The 14,434-nt window shown below is 44.9% G+C and overlaps 1 protein-coding gene across 1 annotated transcript; it reads left to right on the top strand.

The window, feature by feature from the left end:
- The first annotated feature begins 2,859 nt into the window (after positions 1–2,859).
- On the top strand, positions 2,860–13,543 carry MDH1 (malate dehydrogenase 1). The gene is made up of 9 exons (XM_083175789.1): positions 2,860–3,018; positions 6,068–6,166; positions 6,733–6,829; positions 9,831–10,006; positions 10,625–10,747; positions 10,993–11,169; positions 12,403–12,516; positions 12,998–13,087; positions 13,220–13,543. The coding sequence occupies exons 1-9, from the start codon at positions 3,016–3,018 to the stop codon at positions 13,343–13,345; spliced, it is 1,005 nt and encodes a 334-aa protein (XP_083031915.1). The 5' UTR covers positions 2,860–3,015; the 3' UTR covers positions 13,346–13,543.
- The last annotated feature ends 891 nt before the right edge of the window (positions 13,544–14,434 follow it).

The following is a 14,434-nucleotide window of genomic DNA, read 5'->3' as shown; positions in this document are numbered from 1 at the left end:
CGCTCGCCACGCTTCGGGCTCGGTGGCTCGCTGCGCTCGCCACACTTTCTATTATCGACTCCACGCCGACATGGATAGTGGGGGTATGAAAAGGTCGGAGGTCGCGTACCGCCGCCCCTCGCGGGCTCGCTGCGCTCGCCACGCTTCAGGTTGACGTTGATCGTGGGGTGGCGTTAACAATTGGGGGGGCCATTTCACACTTCAGGGTGCCTATTTGGCCTTTGTGGGCCATTTAACATTGTTCCCTATGGAAAATCGGGTCAATTGGGACATTTAACATTGTTCCCTATGGGAAATCGCGGTAATCGCGTCGGTCGCATCGCATGCGATTTTTTTGGTCGCATGCGATGCGACCGACGTGATTTTTTTCCCTTACGATGCCCAAGATCAAAATCGTGGGCGCCCTTCTAGGTAAAGAGTACCAAAACTTTAATAATATACACTATCCATAAGTAGAAACTTTGTCAGTAAAACAAATAACATTATATGATGTATAGGCATATTTTGTGAATTTAGGGGCCATGTATGCACTTTGTGAGTTTAAATAGTTTTGTTGTTTACTAGTATAGTATACTATAGCAGTGGCAAACGCAGGATTTTCAGAAGGGGGTTTCCAGAGGGGCGGAGCAAAGCACGGAGATGGACACTTAGGTGACCCAGTATATGTCGGGTCAGTTAAAGTATTATAGATAGCCCAAATGTATATAAATAATAATAATAATAATAATAAAATATATATATATATATATACATACATACAGGGGCATCAACAGCAGTGTAGACCCCTGGGCATAACAATGTATTGGGGCACTTACCGATCCTCCAGCGGTAGGGGTGGGGGAAGCTTTGCCCCGGGTGGTAGGGGGTATTATATCAACTGCCCAGCATGTAGGGCCTGGATCAGTAATTTCCACTAATTACCCCTTTACTGCACAGATGGTGGGAGATGGGGTTGGAGAAGGGGGCATTGGGCTGAATGAAAGGGCCCTGATACATAACTTCCAGGGTGGTAGAGGATGTTTAATATACAGAGGAGGGGTGTATAGTGGAGTGGGCTTATTATTCATAATTTTCTGGTGGGAGGACAGCTTGCTTGACTGCAGATATCTCCAGTTCCCAGAAATAGATTTCTTAGATTTTAATGGAATTAAAAACTAGAGAATCCCACCTACCAAATTGTATTGGGGACTAGGGGATGAGAGTTCAGGAGGCAGAGCAATCTGCCAACGAGTATATAAAACTACATACCAGGTGTGTGGAGCTGGAGCAGTAACCAGCTGCTGGAAGGCTGATATCTCTGATTTTGGGAACAGTAGAGACAAGCTACTAGTGGCCATTAAAGGGGGAGAGTCCCAGCTTTTGGAATATACCCTCAGAAAAACCTAAGTCAGACAGAACCTGAAATATCTGACTGGGAAGAGCAATTAATAGGCTTGGATGGGGACCACTGCTTTGAAGTCAGATATCTCCGGTTCCCAAGGGCCGATTTTTTAAATTCTTATACCGATGGAAAGAGGGGACCCTCAGCTTTCAGCATAGGGTCCTTAGACTCCTGGGGGGGGGGGTTCTGGGTACTCAGAAACCCCCCCTGCGTGCGCTACTGTATAGACTTCTTTATATACTATAAAGTATAAAGTATACTATAGACTTCTTTAGACAAAAGTGCATGTGGGCACTTTGGTAAACTAAAAGTCCTTTTTCCACTGTTCCACATCCATAGAACGGATTCAGTATTGAATCCCGGCGGTCGGGATCCCGGCGTTCAGAATCCCGACACCGGAATCCCGACAGCCGAAATGCCGACAAGGGGGGGGACGTGGATCGCCCCCCCTTGCGGGCTCGCTGCGCTCGCCACGCAGTGGGCCCGGTGCCTCGCTACGCTCGGCACACTAATTTATTCTCCCTCCAGGGGTGTCGTGGACACCCCAGGAGGGAGAATGTGTCGGCATTTCGGCGGTCGGGATTCCGGCGTCGGGATTCTGAACACCGGGATCCCGACCGCCGGGATTTTAACTGCATCCCCCATAGAACACCCATTGTACAGTCTATGTAGAATAGAGATGGTTCGTTCGCGAACGCACCGGATCTTTTGAACGGATCCCACCCAAGGACGAATGAACCGGCGATTCCAAAAAGGTGATCCGGTTCAGTTACCAATACATTTCCCTTATCTCAGTGCTGCCATCTGTGGCAGCTGAGATGTACTACCTCTGTAGACTGAGTACAGTGCTGTGACTACAAGTGATAGAAAGATTAGCTGCTGCTGCTAGGGATGGCCATCGGTGCAGACGCCATCGATGGTTGCCATCGATGGTGATTCTGCGCCCAGCCATCGATCAGTGTTTTTACTCGGTCATGTATATTCCCCCTTTTTTTTTTTTAAAGCGAGCCGAGGACCCGTCTAAAAGATCTGTATCTTTTCACGGGACGTTCCAGTGGGACCCGGCTCGACTTAATGAACCGTTTTGCCCATCTCTAATGTAGAAATGTGTGCGCACAATTATATATGCAGTATGTAGGAGTGAAAAAAATATATATATTTTAGCATATACATATATACAAAACAAATATCTAGATAGAATGTATTTTATCAAGTACGAATCACAACTAGCCATTGATTAAATTGCAGGATTATTTTCCCACAATCCATCACGCGAAATTCCTTTCACATAGCGCTTCCGCCGATCGATGTGCGGAGTAATATTACGCAAGCTTGCTTGCTTGCTAAGCACGCCGGGTAACGTAGTTCTACGTTTGAGCCCTTGTGGCTGAGAACGACGGCGCGTCGCACTCGATGGAGACTACAAAGCCTGCTCACACTCAGCGCCGGGGAAATAAGGGGGTGTGCGAGTCACGTGAGCGTGTTTCTTGGCTGCAGTTGGACAGCTGCTGAAGTAAAGGTGACCTGCTGCAACCGCTGACACTGACAGTCATTGATTCGGCTGCTCCTGAGATTCGCAGAGACCGCACCATCTATCTACCGCCTCCTCCTCGATCAGCCGCCTCACTGCAAAAATGGTTTGTATATGGCCTAGCACAGCCGGACGCAAGCTGCTTTACAGCAGCCAGCCACAGCCATAGCCGTAATGGATCCAGCCAGCCACGCATCCATAGCCCTAGAAGGGTCAGTTGCGTGACCTTCTGCTATTGCTGCTATTACGGTGGCTGCAGTGATATGGATGGATGTACGTACATATATATTAGTGTGGCTGAAGCACTGAGCCGCCCTGTACATTGTATAGTTGGCAGGTTACCAGGACGCTATCCCCGCAGGGCTTAACCTTCATACTTGATCGTTGTTGCAGAATGCACCTTCACATGTCCTCAATCTGTTCTGTAAATCTTCTATTTTAACAACAAAATGCCTACAGGATAAGATGCCCCTGTATGTACTCTGCTAATATCAGAATAAACTAATATTTAGGTCTTGTTCAAGGTCTCTGTAAGGATAACATAAGGAGATCGTTGACTTGATAGCTGGAGGATGAAATACAATAGCATGGCTTCTGTGCGTAGTTGTGGTGTCATCCGGTTTGGGATCAAATATCCTAAATCCAGTGTAGTTCTGTGGGCAGATGTATTAAGCCTTGTGCGGTGACAATGTAGCAGCCAATTGGCTTTTAACTGTTGTGTTACAGTCTGGGTTTGAAAAATGACAGCTATCACCTTCCACTTTATCGCTTTTCCTGGTTTAATACATCTGCCCCATGTGTTCTTTACTCTTCCCCCTGCTGAGAACGCTATTCCTTTTCTATTTCATAAGAAAGGGAAACTGCAGGCCCCCATACACTTATACAAACTGGCCTGATACTGATGGATCTTGCTGAGATATCATCCCAAATTGTATGTATTTAGCATCCTATACAATGTGCGCATCAGAGTTGGCGGTTGGACCTGCTTGCACGTCCAGCCTCTGACTCTGGTTCCCCCCTGGTGATGGGGGACAGGGTTGCATGTAGGGAAGCCAATCCCGGGGCATTTTTTCAATCCCGGGATTCGGGATTGAAAAATGCTCAATCCCGGGATTGGCTTCCCTAATTTGAAAAAAACGCCCCGGCCACCCTGCACATTCACAGTACTTACATTTGCGGGTGCTGGGTGAGTGGGCGAGCGTGCAGATATTGCTGGGAGCCAGGTGAGCTGCAGGTATGTCTGCTAGCCGGGTTGCTGGGAGCCGTGTATGTCCGGAGGTCGGGTAGCTGGGTAGGGGGGCGTTCGGGAAGCTGGGTGGGCGGTCGGGTAGCTGGGCAGGCGGTCGGGTAGCTGGGCGTGCACTGTGCTGGACTGATAAGGTGTTTTGAGCCGGGTTGCTGGCCGTGTGGCCTGCGCAGCGTGACAGCTGACCTCATCACGCTGCGCAGGCCGCACGCCGGGTATGGGAGAAGCCGGGCAGCGTCTGAGCGAGTGCTCAGACGCTGTCCGGAATTAGACTGCGCATGCACAGTCTAATCCCGAATCCCGGGATTGGAATCTCCATTCCCGGGATTGAAATCCCGGCATTTTGGGGGCCAAATCCCGGGATCCTGCCGATCCCGGGATTGGCCACCCTGGTTGCATGCGACACATTACATGTCGAAGGTGATTGGCACTCTTGGGTATTTGGATGGCCATACACTGCTGCAACTTCTCGCAGTATGGCCACCTTAACAGCGCTGTATAGAATATTATGTTCACTTCTATTTCTTTGTGAAATCCAATATCGGTAATACTTTCATCTTAAGCTATTAAGAACTCTTCAGTGTAGGTGAACAATGGCATATTGCTCACTGTTAATGTAAATAAAGCTACTTCTTTTCTCATTCATATTGCCCATGATCTAGGTCAGGCATGTCCAAACTATGGCCCTCCAGCTGTGAATTTACAATTCCCATCATGACTTGCCACAGTTCTGCTATTAGGGAATGCTAAAACTATGGCAAGGCATGCTGGGATGTGTAGTTCCACAACAGCTGGAGGGCCATAGTTTGGACATGCCTGTGCTACACTAATTGGGGGTTGATGTTGCCGTGAAAAGATTGAGAGAAGAACTTACGACCTTATAGGCCAGGCATGTCCAAACTATGGCCCTCCAGCTGTTGTGGAACTACACATCCCAGCATGCCTTGCCATAGTTTTAGCATTTCCTAATAGCAAAACTGTGGCAAGGCATGATGGGACCTGTAGTTTCAAAGCAGCTGGAGGGCCATAGTTTGGACATGCCTGTTATAGGCATTTGGTCCTTCTAGCTGGAGGCACATGTATTGGGTCAGCGCCTAGCCTGAGCATGTGGATCCCCAATTAGTGCCAGGTGACTTGCAGCCCTCAGAACACTTCTCTTTTCCCAGTAAGAGTACACCTGGATGGTAAAGTATTAAACTCAACACAAGGTTTTTAGTTTTTCTATCAATCTTCTCCATACCTGTCAATTACATGTCTAAGGTGTAGTGTCTTTTACGTTTTGAGGCTGCCATTAAAAATCATTATTTGCTTTCATCACTTGTAATCTAGTTCATTAGCAGGTGGTGTGGGCAGTTAATGCTGATTTATCTGGATTAACTTTCTTGTTGGAGAGTTCCTGGAAAGCCAGGAGATCTGCACTTAAGTAATCTAACATGAAGGTGTCCTCTTCAAGTGTAATTTTATGCCCTTCACAATGTGGGGTCATGTCAGAGAGATGGATTTTTGAACTTTGGTCAAGTCTTTCATTTGAGTGGACATTTGTAATGAAAGCTGACTACCCCACCACACACCAATATGGATGGTATATGGGGTGAGGGTCCATTGGTAAAGACTGTTGCTGTGGGACTGAAATCAAGGGCTACCATACCAGGGGTGTAACTTTCAGAGGCCTCCAATTCCTGAAGGGACACCTGCATGTACAACAGCAGCTGTGGCTTCATTTGACCACTGCTCTTCAAAATATATCTATCTAATCACATTTCCCCCTTTCTAATTGTGGGGCACCAAACTCCAATTTGCCTCTGGGTGACGTTTCACCACACTGCTGAGTGCCACATACTCTCTTCCTTACTAAATGTGACCATGAGCAAAACTGTTCCATGATATTCCTTACTGTCTTCTCTTGCAGCCTGAGCCTATCAGAGTCCTGGTGACTGGAGCTGCTGGTCAGATTGCCTATTCCCTGCTCTATGGCATTGCTAACGGTGGTGTCTTTGGTGAAAAGCAGGTAACTTTAATACTGTTAATAAACACTGTCTGTCCAATTGGTCACTTTTATGGAAGCCACTGAGTAATGGTTATGTTGCAATGAGCAACATATCAGAATCAATCTGTGATTTGGCGTAGTTTCATTCCCAAATCAATCGGTCATTGGTATTCTCTTTTGTGTGGAGTATCTGTCTTGCCTAAAATGTGGGTCTTTTTTTTTTTTTTTATAAATAAAACGGGTGTGGTACTGTCGGGACCCTGTCCGGCATCCAATAAAACTGAGTGCCGCAAACCTCTATTACTAGCCAGCAGGGATTGTCTTTTAGGAGCAACTTTTCTATATCAGTGTTGGAATCTGAATACGTATTGCTGTGATGCGCGCCCCCCCCCCCCCCCCCCCCCCACACACACCTCCCTCCCTAGTGTATGCAACATTCAAAGAAAGACATGCAACATCTGAGCGTCTGTTATGCCATATGGCGAGTAGACACTAGGGGACCAACTTGGAACTTCTGTGTGCCACCTGCTGGGTAACTGTTTGGTAATGGTTGTCAAATCGATTATTTTTTACTTGTCTGTTTACAGCCTATTGAACTAATTCTCCTGGATATTACTCCCATGATGGGGGTATTGGATGGAGTTGTGATGGAACTGCAGGACTGTGCCTTGCCTCTGCTGAAAGGTAACCTTCATTTGTGCCATTGACTCTTTAAAGTAAGCAACGTAACTTAAGTTGGCCATACATCAGGACGATTTCAGGCCCGAATGCACCATTTCAATATGGCTTGCGGCATCGAGGACTCCCTCCTGGCCGATGCCAGTTTCTGGCAGCCATAAATGTTTATCAGTCTCAACTGCCACTGGGTCGACCTGTGTGCACACTCCATAAGATCTGTCGTGTGTCTGGGAAGCTTTCGGGGATATTGTGACACAATCCGGATTGCAAGCTGGTCGTTCTGATTTATGGCCAGCTTTATAGTTTACTTTATCATGGTTTTTAAATCAAAACTTATTTAAGATGCTTTAAACTATTCACTTTTTTTTTTTATAATTTTATTTCCCATGAAACAAAGTTGAAGGTGTTAATACAATGTATACCTGGGAACCTTTATTTTAGACATGACATATTTGCATTTATTAATTGCTTGTGCTTTATTTTGTGGTATTTTGTGGTATTTGTTGCATAACACCACAATAAAATCTTTTATAGACTGTGCAGCAAAACAAAATGCTGCCAGTGCAGAGTATTGTATAACTCAAGCCTTGCTCTTTCCTCTATATGGGAGATTAACTTGTACGCCATGCAGGCCCATGATGTAACGCTCGCAGTCATAGAGGTAGATTTGGTGAACTGCAAGAATTTGTAACCTGGAGTTCCTGTAATTGTCATTACACTGAAGTGCACTGTGCTTCAATGTTAGCTTATGGCAAACAATCTGCCCCATAGACTTTTACATGCTATAATCCTGTATATTCTTCTAGCTGGTAGTGGTGGCCAGAGCATGTACATACAGGGACGGATTACCCACGGGGCGACAGGGGCGGTTGCTCTGGGACCCCCACACCTGCCAACCCACTGTTTCTGCGGTGGCAGGTGGGTGCCCGGCCGCAGGTCCCTGCGGTGGATGTGAATTCCGGTGTGGGGATCACATCCGCTGCAGGGACCCAGCGCAGAACGCTGCCCCGATGCCCCAGACAACACTGTTGGATACCGTCCAGGGGGGGAGGAGCCTGCCTCCATCGGGGGTGGGAGAAAGAAGCCTGCCTCCATGGGGTGGGGGGCCCTGGACCTTGTGTTGTCCAGGGCCCCCACAAACCTTAATCCAGCCCTGTGTACAAACCAGGCATTATATTGATTTCTGGCCCTTCCGACTATACGTAATGTGACCTTTTGTAGAGTTTGACAGAATTTCCATCTATGGGGGTTATTCAGGCCTGATCACTGCTGTGTAAAATTGCTGATGTCTGCAATTGGATGGTCCCCGCCCAGACAGCGTGTAATCCCACCCTGAGCAAGTCTGCAAATTCTTCTGACTATATTACTGACTGTCATACAGTTGCAAATCTATTGGCATCTCACTCATCCAATGAATGCCTTTTCCCTGTACAGAAATAAAATACAATTTCCATGAGGGGAAAGTCAAATAAACTTGTGCCCCTAAGTTCACCCACCAGGAATTACCTCATGGCTAACTGGATTAAGTTTGGCTCTATGCCTTGCAGCTCCATAGGGCTGTGTACAAAAATCCAGGAGTGATCGGGCTGCGATGTTTGTGTATTCTTCACTCAGTAGAGAGTGAGTGCTGCCCCCTCAAAAGAGGGGGCAGCAGAACCAGGTCAGATACTATTTGTGTTACACTAAAGGGTCATACATATGTCTATATAGTGCCCAGTGCAGCAATCCAGTTCTTGCTCCATTCAGGCACACACTGGCACTGTTCAGCTCAGTGTGCGTTCCTATGGATCTTTTGTTAAGTCTTCCGATCTTTCATGCAGCACGTAAGATCAGAGCGCATCGGGCCGATTTTCGACCGATTATTTTTAAACATCGGATTGATCGGCCAAAAAATCGTTCTAGTGTGTGGGCACCTTAAGCTCTGCAACATAACTGCGCTATTCATTTTAAAGATGTGTTTGAACAGCAAACCTTGCAGGGAAACTTTACTTTGTTTCAGGAATAAATAGGTTTTTAATAGTGGGTTACATGGATACAAAGTCCAAAGTAAAATGTTGACTTCATGCGCTGCGCTGGATTTATCTGTAGGGTAAAGGTAACTTCTAACACATCTGAAAAACAACTTGTCTGTGTCTTTTACAGTATGCTATTGTACAGTACACTCTTGCACAGATTTTAGAAATGTCATCTTGCTACATTTATTGGCACACTTCATAATGGCTAGAAAATATGTTTTTAGAGATGGCATTTAATAACTTGGTAAACACAGCTCTGCTTAGTCTTCTGAGAACTTTCTGTGGAACATGGCCCTGATTCAGCTTGACTTATACCCCTTTCACATTGCACAAATAACCCAGGTTTTGCCAGCTCGAACCGGGTCTCTGTGCGATGTGAAAGCACTATTTTGAAAAACCCATGTCCAGTAACTAGGCAATCCGACTCGGTTAAAAGAAGGGTTTTAGCCTGGTTGCTGGACAGTCTGAACGGGAACCCCGGGTCGAGCGGCCATAGTCATCCCCCTCACCGACAGCCATAGCTAGCGCAAATGCCATGTCCATGGGACAGACCCATGTCCAAATTCCAGGTGCGACCTGGAATTTGCAATCTGAAAGGGGTATTAATCTTGCAAGGATTTGTAAAACTAGAACTCTACTCTGCAGCATGCCGGGTCCTGTCGTTCACAAAACCGTGCAAATACATTGTTATGCAAGCGCTGCTCTACACAGTAAAGGGCTATATCCTCACCGGTAGCCCCCTGGCTGTGAAGCAGCTGCATGTGACGTCACACCCCACCCCACAATGCAACAACAGTTTGGGAGGCCACGCATGCATGCTCTGGTGTATGCAGACTCTCAAACACTGGCGAATAACAATGTTTACCAATCTGTAAACCTTGCCCTACCATGATGTTTAGCTGTAAGAAAATTAACTAAAATCCCACTATCTGGATATTTAGTATTTAGTTTTTTTTTTTCTTGTATAAATTAGTTATGTGTTGTATTTACAGAGGTTATTGCTACAGACAAGGAGGAGGTCGCTTTTAAAGACCTGGATTGTGCCGTTCTGGTGGGCTCCATGCCAAGGAGAGAAGGCATGGAAAGAAAAGACTTGCTGAAGGCCAATGTGAAAATCTTTAAGTCTCAGGGTGCTGCACTTGATAAATATGCCAAGAAAACTGTCAAGGTAACTGGCTCTTCACAAATATTAAAACTGTTTAAACCACATTTTCATATCAATATATTTTTGCTCAAAGGGAATATATCCTGTCTGTTTTTGAAATATATAAAACTGCTCAAATATTGGGATTATAGAAGGTAAAAATGTTGCATTTAAGTGACGTAAGGAAAATGCCGCAGTATGAAAGACTGCATGTGGTATATAGTATCTTAGATATGATTCTGAGTAATATCCATAGTGACGGTGGTATTTGCAGGTACATCTTCTACACTTGTGTGTTGCTGATCTAGGAGTTCCGTGCTTCTAGAATGTCGGGGTTTAAAAAAAAAAAAATAACATGATATATTATAGTCCTCACTATGTCAGAGTATTAAACCTGTGTAGTCTGAACATACAACAGCTGACAGCCAAAGTAAGTAGTGTAACAAGTTAAAACATTCTGGGACTTGGGATGGTAAAGTAATGGAGCAAGCATTTTGTGACATGACCAAACTGTCCCTAATTGTTCAGATATTGCTACCTCCCGAATGTGTAGGTGACGTTCTACTTTTATTCTAACCTTGTTAGTGCTAAGATCTTGTACCTGCATCTGAAGAATATGGGGAACCTTCTTCTTTGTTTTAGGTGATCGTTGTGGGAAACCCCGCAAATACCAACTGTCTAACTGCAATAAAGTCTGCTCCATCCATCCCTAAAGAGAACTTCAGCTGCCTGACCCGTTTGGATCACAACAGAGCCAAAGCTCAGGTAAGAGACTGCTCCCAGCTCAGGCTCTCTAAATGCAGCTTGGGAGCCATAGAAAGATGCACTGGGGTACAGTGATGAGCCACAATGATCTCCATGTAACTTCAGCATTAAATATCCGAAATACATGTTCTAAATTGGAGACTTGGTGGGCTGGGGACCATTTTGTGTGTGTATTGAATTTGATGTGTTTATATAATTTATCTTTCTAATCATATGATTTTTTTTTTTTTTTTTTCCCTTCCCAGATTGCCCTTCGCCTGTCCACTACAGCTAATGCTGTGAAGAACGTGATTATTTGGGGGAATCACTCCTCCACTCAGTACCCTGATGTTGGCCATGCCACTGTACATCTGAAAGGGAAGGACCTGTCAGTACAGGACGCAGTGAAGGATGACAGCTGGCTGAAAGGAAACTTTGTTGCTGTAAGAAAAGTGGTACTCTGAAATATGTCTTGGTTTAAGGAAGCCCAGGTGTATCTCCTACACTAAAATGTAGCTGCAGCCTACACACAACCACTTTATTATCCCGATGAGCCGTTGTACATGTGCTAGCAGCATGGGTAGTTTGGCACTATTCATAGTAAAGTGGTCGGAGGAGAGAGATTGGGTTTTTTGTAATCAAAGGGCCCTAAGCTTTTAGGTAATTGATGTAGTATGCCCTGTTTTGCATAATTTGACTTTTTTTTTTTTTTTTTTTTTTTTTTTCAAATACAATTATTAAAGTAAAAAAAAATAAATAAAATAAATGCAGGACCAATCAAGGCTCTGTAGGTGGCTGGTGAGAGACTGGAGTAGATAATTTGCAAGGTCTTATTTGACATTAAATCTAACTCCACTTAACTATATCCTAACGGGTTAGAATGGTTTGGTAAGAAGATGGGAACGTATGAATGGTGTAATGGCTTCAATTCCAACCATGGCTGTTACTGTGTGGAGTTTGTATTTTCTCACCTTGCCTGTGTGGGTTTCCCCCAGGTGCTACAGTTTCCTCCTAAAATCTATATTTGTAGGCTAATGGACACAAGCACAAATTTAACCGTTGTGTATATTGGCAAATTAGCGTGGCCAAGTAGTCCAATCATATGAAGGTTGGGTGATGCCACAATTGAAGTTAAAAGACCAGAAGAAAGTCTAAGTGTGTAGAAGTTGTGCACAATAAGCTTAGTGTGTAGTTGTATGTGTCTTGCGATAGAGATGGGATGGTATCTGGATGCAGGCATGTGGCTTATTAGTGTTACTAAAGGTGCGTACACACGGCGGGAGATATATTACTGAGCAATATATTGCTCAGTGTCTCCTTTTCACCAGCGACCAGAGATGGTCGCTGATGAAAAGGAACCTCTGCTGGGGGAGCTGCAGAGGTAATTAGCTGGTCGCAGGAGCAAGCTCCTGCGACCAGCGATTACAATGGGGTGGAAAACAGGAGCGCGCACCCGGCGATTTATCGCTGGGGCACACTTCCATCACTGGCAATATGGTTGCCAGCGACCATATTCCCAGCGATTATAGCCCCCGTGTACACAGCATTAATCTGCTTTATGTTTGTCCTTGTCTCTCCATTTAACCCTTCATCAGTTCACTAGGCTTGGACCTATGTAAAACTACTAAGTACATTAGTGTACCAGATACTGATGGCTTCTCTGCATCTTCTTCTAGACTGTACAGCAGCGCGGTGCAGCGGTTATAGCCGCAAGGAAATTATCCAGTGCGATGTCTGCTGCCAAAGCTATCGGGGACCACGTAAGGGACATCTGGTTCGGAACCCCGGAGGTAAATGGGGATTTACATTTTTTTTTTTTTTTTCTGGTGGAGATGTAACTATATGATTAAAGATGCCCTCAAAGTCTAGGTATCTACTGAGAATGTTCTACCTTCTGAGACTTATGGGCCACATGGGGTGCCGGACGCGGTCCTGACAGTCATTTTCCCGACTGTCAAAACTCCGACAGACGGGTGCCTGATGGCCACCCGCTATTCTCCCTCTTGTGGGTCCACGACCCCCATGAGGGAGAATAGAATAGGTAGCGAGCCACAGTGCCCGCAGCGGGCTTTGTTGCGCTAATCATGCTATCTGAGTCCGGGCAGTCGGGATCCTGACTGTTGGTGGTTTTTTTTTTTTTTTTTTTTTTTTTTTTTATTGCCTGAGGTTGTTGTGATGCAAAAGGGCATCTCCACCTTTCCTCATATTCTATGTGATAACCTCCTCAATGTGCCTAAATGGAAGTACTGACTATTCTGTTTCCATATTTAGGGAGAATATGTTTCCATGGGTGTTATTTCTGATGGGAACTCATACGGGATACCTAATGATCTGCTGTATTCCTTCCCAGTTACTATCAAGGTACATAGTGTCCTAATAAGTTTTGTCCTTGCCTATGAAAATCTACCTACAAGTGCCATAACATGTGATCAGTTACACAGCAGTCTGATCTGTTACTGACCCTTCTCATTCCTGTACTCTGCCGTCATACAGGACAAGACGTGGAAGATAGTTGAAGGCCTCAAAATCGATGACTTCTCTCGTGAGAAGATGGATTTAACAGCCAAAGAACTTCAGGAAGAGAAAGACACTGCCTTTGAATTCCTCTGCATTGCCTGACTAGAAAATGATCCACAATTGCACTTACCTTCTGAGAAAATGAAAAGTTGTCTTTAAGTTTTAGTACAAAGTGCTTATTTATGTCTAAAATGGTTCCAACTACCAAAGTTACATGACGGTCACATCTAAGTTAGTTTTTGTGACTAGTTTGCCATTCCTAGTTATAGTGTATAAAATAAAAATCCAGTTTGGTTTAAACAGTCTTATTTTGTTTTATTGGGCGCCACAAGTGTTTCGCAGCACCGTACAAAGGAACAGTACAGGGAGACAAATCTTCTGGTTATGAAGTATTTTTATAGCATGATATCCATCGCGTTAAATGAACTATACTTGGGGTTAGAACAGCGCAAGCTAGATGATGCAAAGGGAGGTGACCAGTGGGACTGGGCTTTTAATATATGATCAAGAAATTGTTCTCCATGCTGCAGTATGGCAGGGAAATTTTGGTTACCACTGAAATAACAGGCATGATGTCACTGCCTTAACTTAATCTTCATTAATTTGTTTCAGCATCTGATTGTGCTCAAAATTTTTTTTTAAACAGATGTATAGGGTAGACATATGGTTGCCATTGCCAGGAGTTCATTTGGCAGGTGGTTTGTAGGAGCGCTAGCCAGCAGTACAGTATAGGCCTGTTTAAGGATTGGTAACAATGACTGCTGTCCTTGGATTTGTTTCAAGAACAATGCAGGGAACGAACAAATCACTAGGCTAGAATTCTATTATAAGGAATGGTCCCATCAACAATTATAGTTACATCTGACTATGTGTGAGGGCAAGAAAAATAATGCAAGAGGATCATTGACTGAAAACTTCTGGCAATAGGGCAGTATTTGCGCCACTCAATGAAACATTGCCACAATGGGCCTTATTCTAGTTCATTCTTTCTGACAATCCTTCTTGGATGGACAAAACCATGTGTGCTGCAGATGTTAAATGTGCAGAGAATTAAATTTGGGTGAGTCATTTTGTTTCTGTGCAGGGTAAATACTGACTGCTTTATTTTTACACTGCAATATAGATCTCACTTTGAAGTAAAACCCCACCCACGTGTAAGTATACACGGCCGGTACAGTGAAACTGCGAATG

This window comes from Crinia signifera, chromosome 3 (genome assembly GCF_055691185.1).
Source record: "Crinia signifera chromosome 3, ASM5569118v1, whole genome shotgun sequence".
Classification (NCBI taxonomy): Eukaryota; Metazoa; Chordata; class Amphibia; order Anura; family Myobatrachidae; genus Crinia; species Crinia signifera.
The sequence above is the reverse complement of the archived record's forward strand: the minus strand, read 5'-3'. Positions and strand labels throughout refer to the sequence as shown.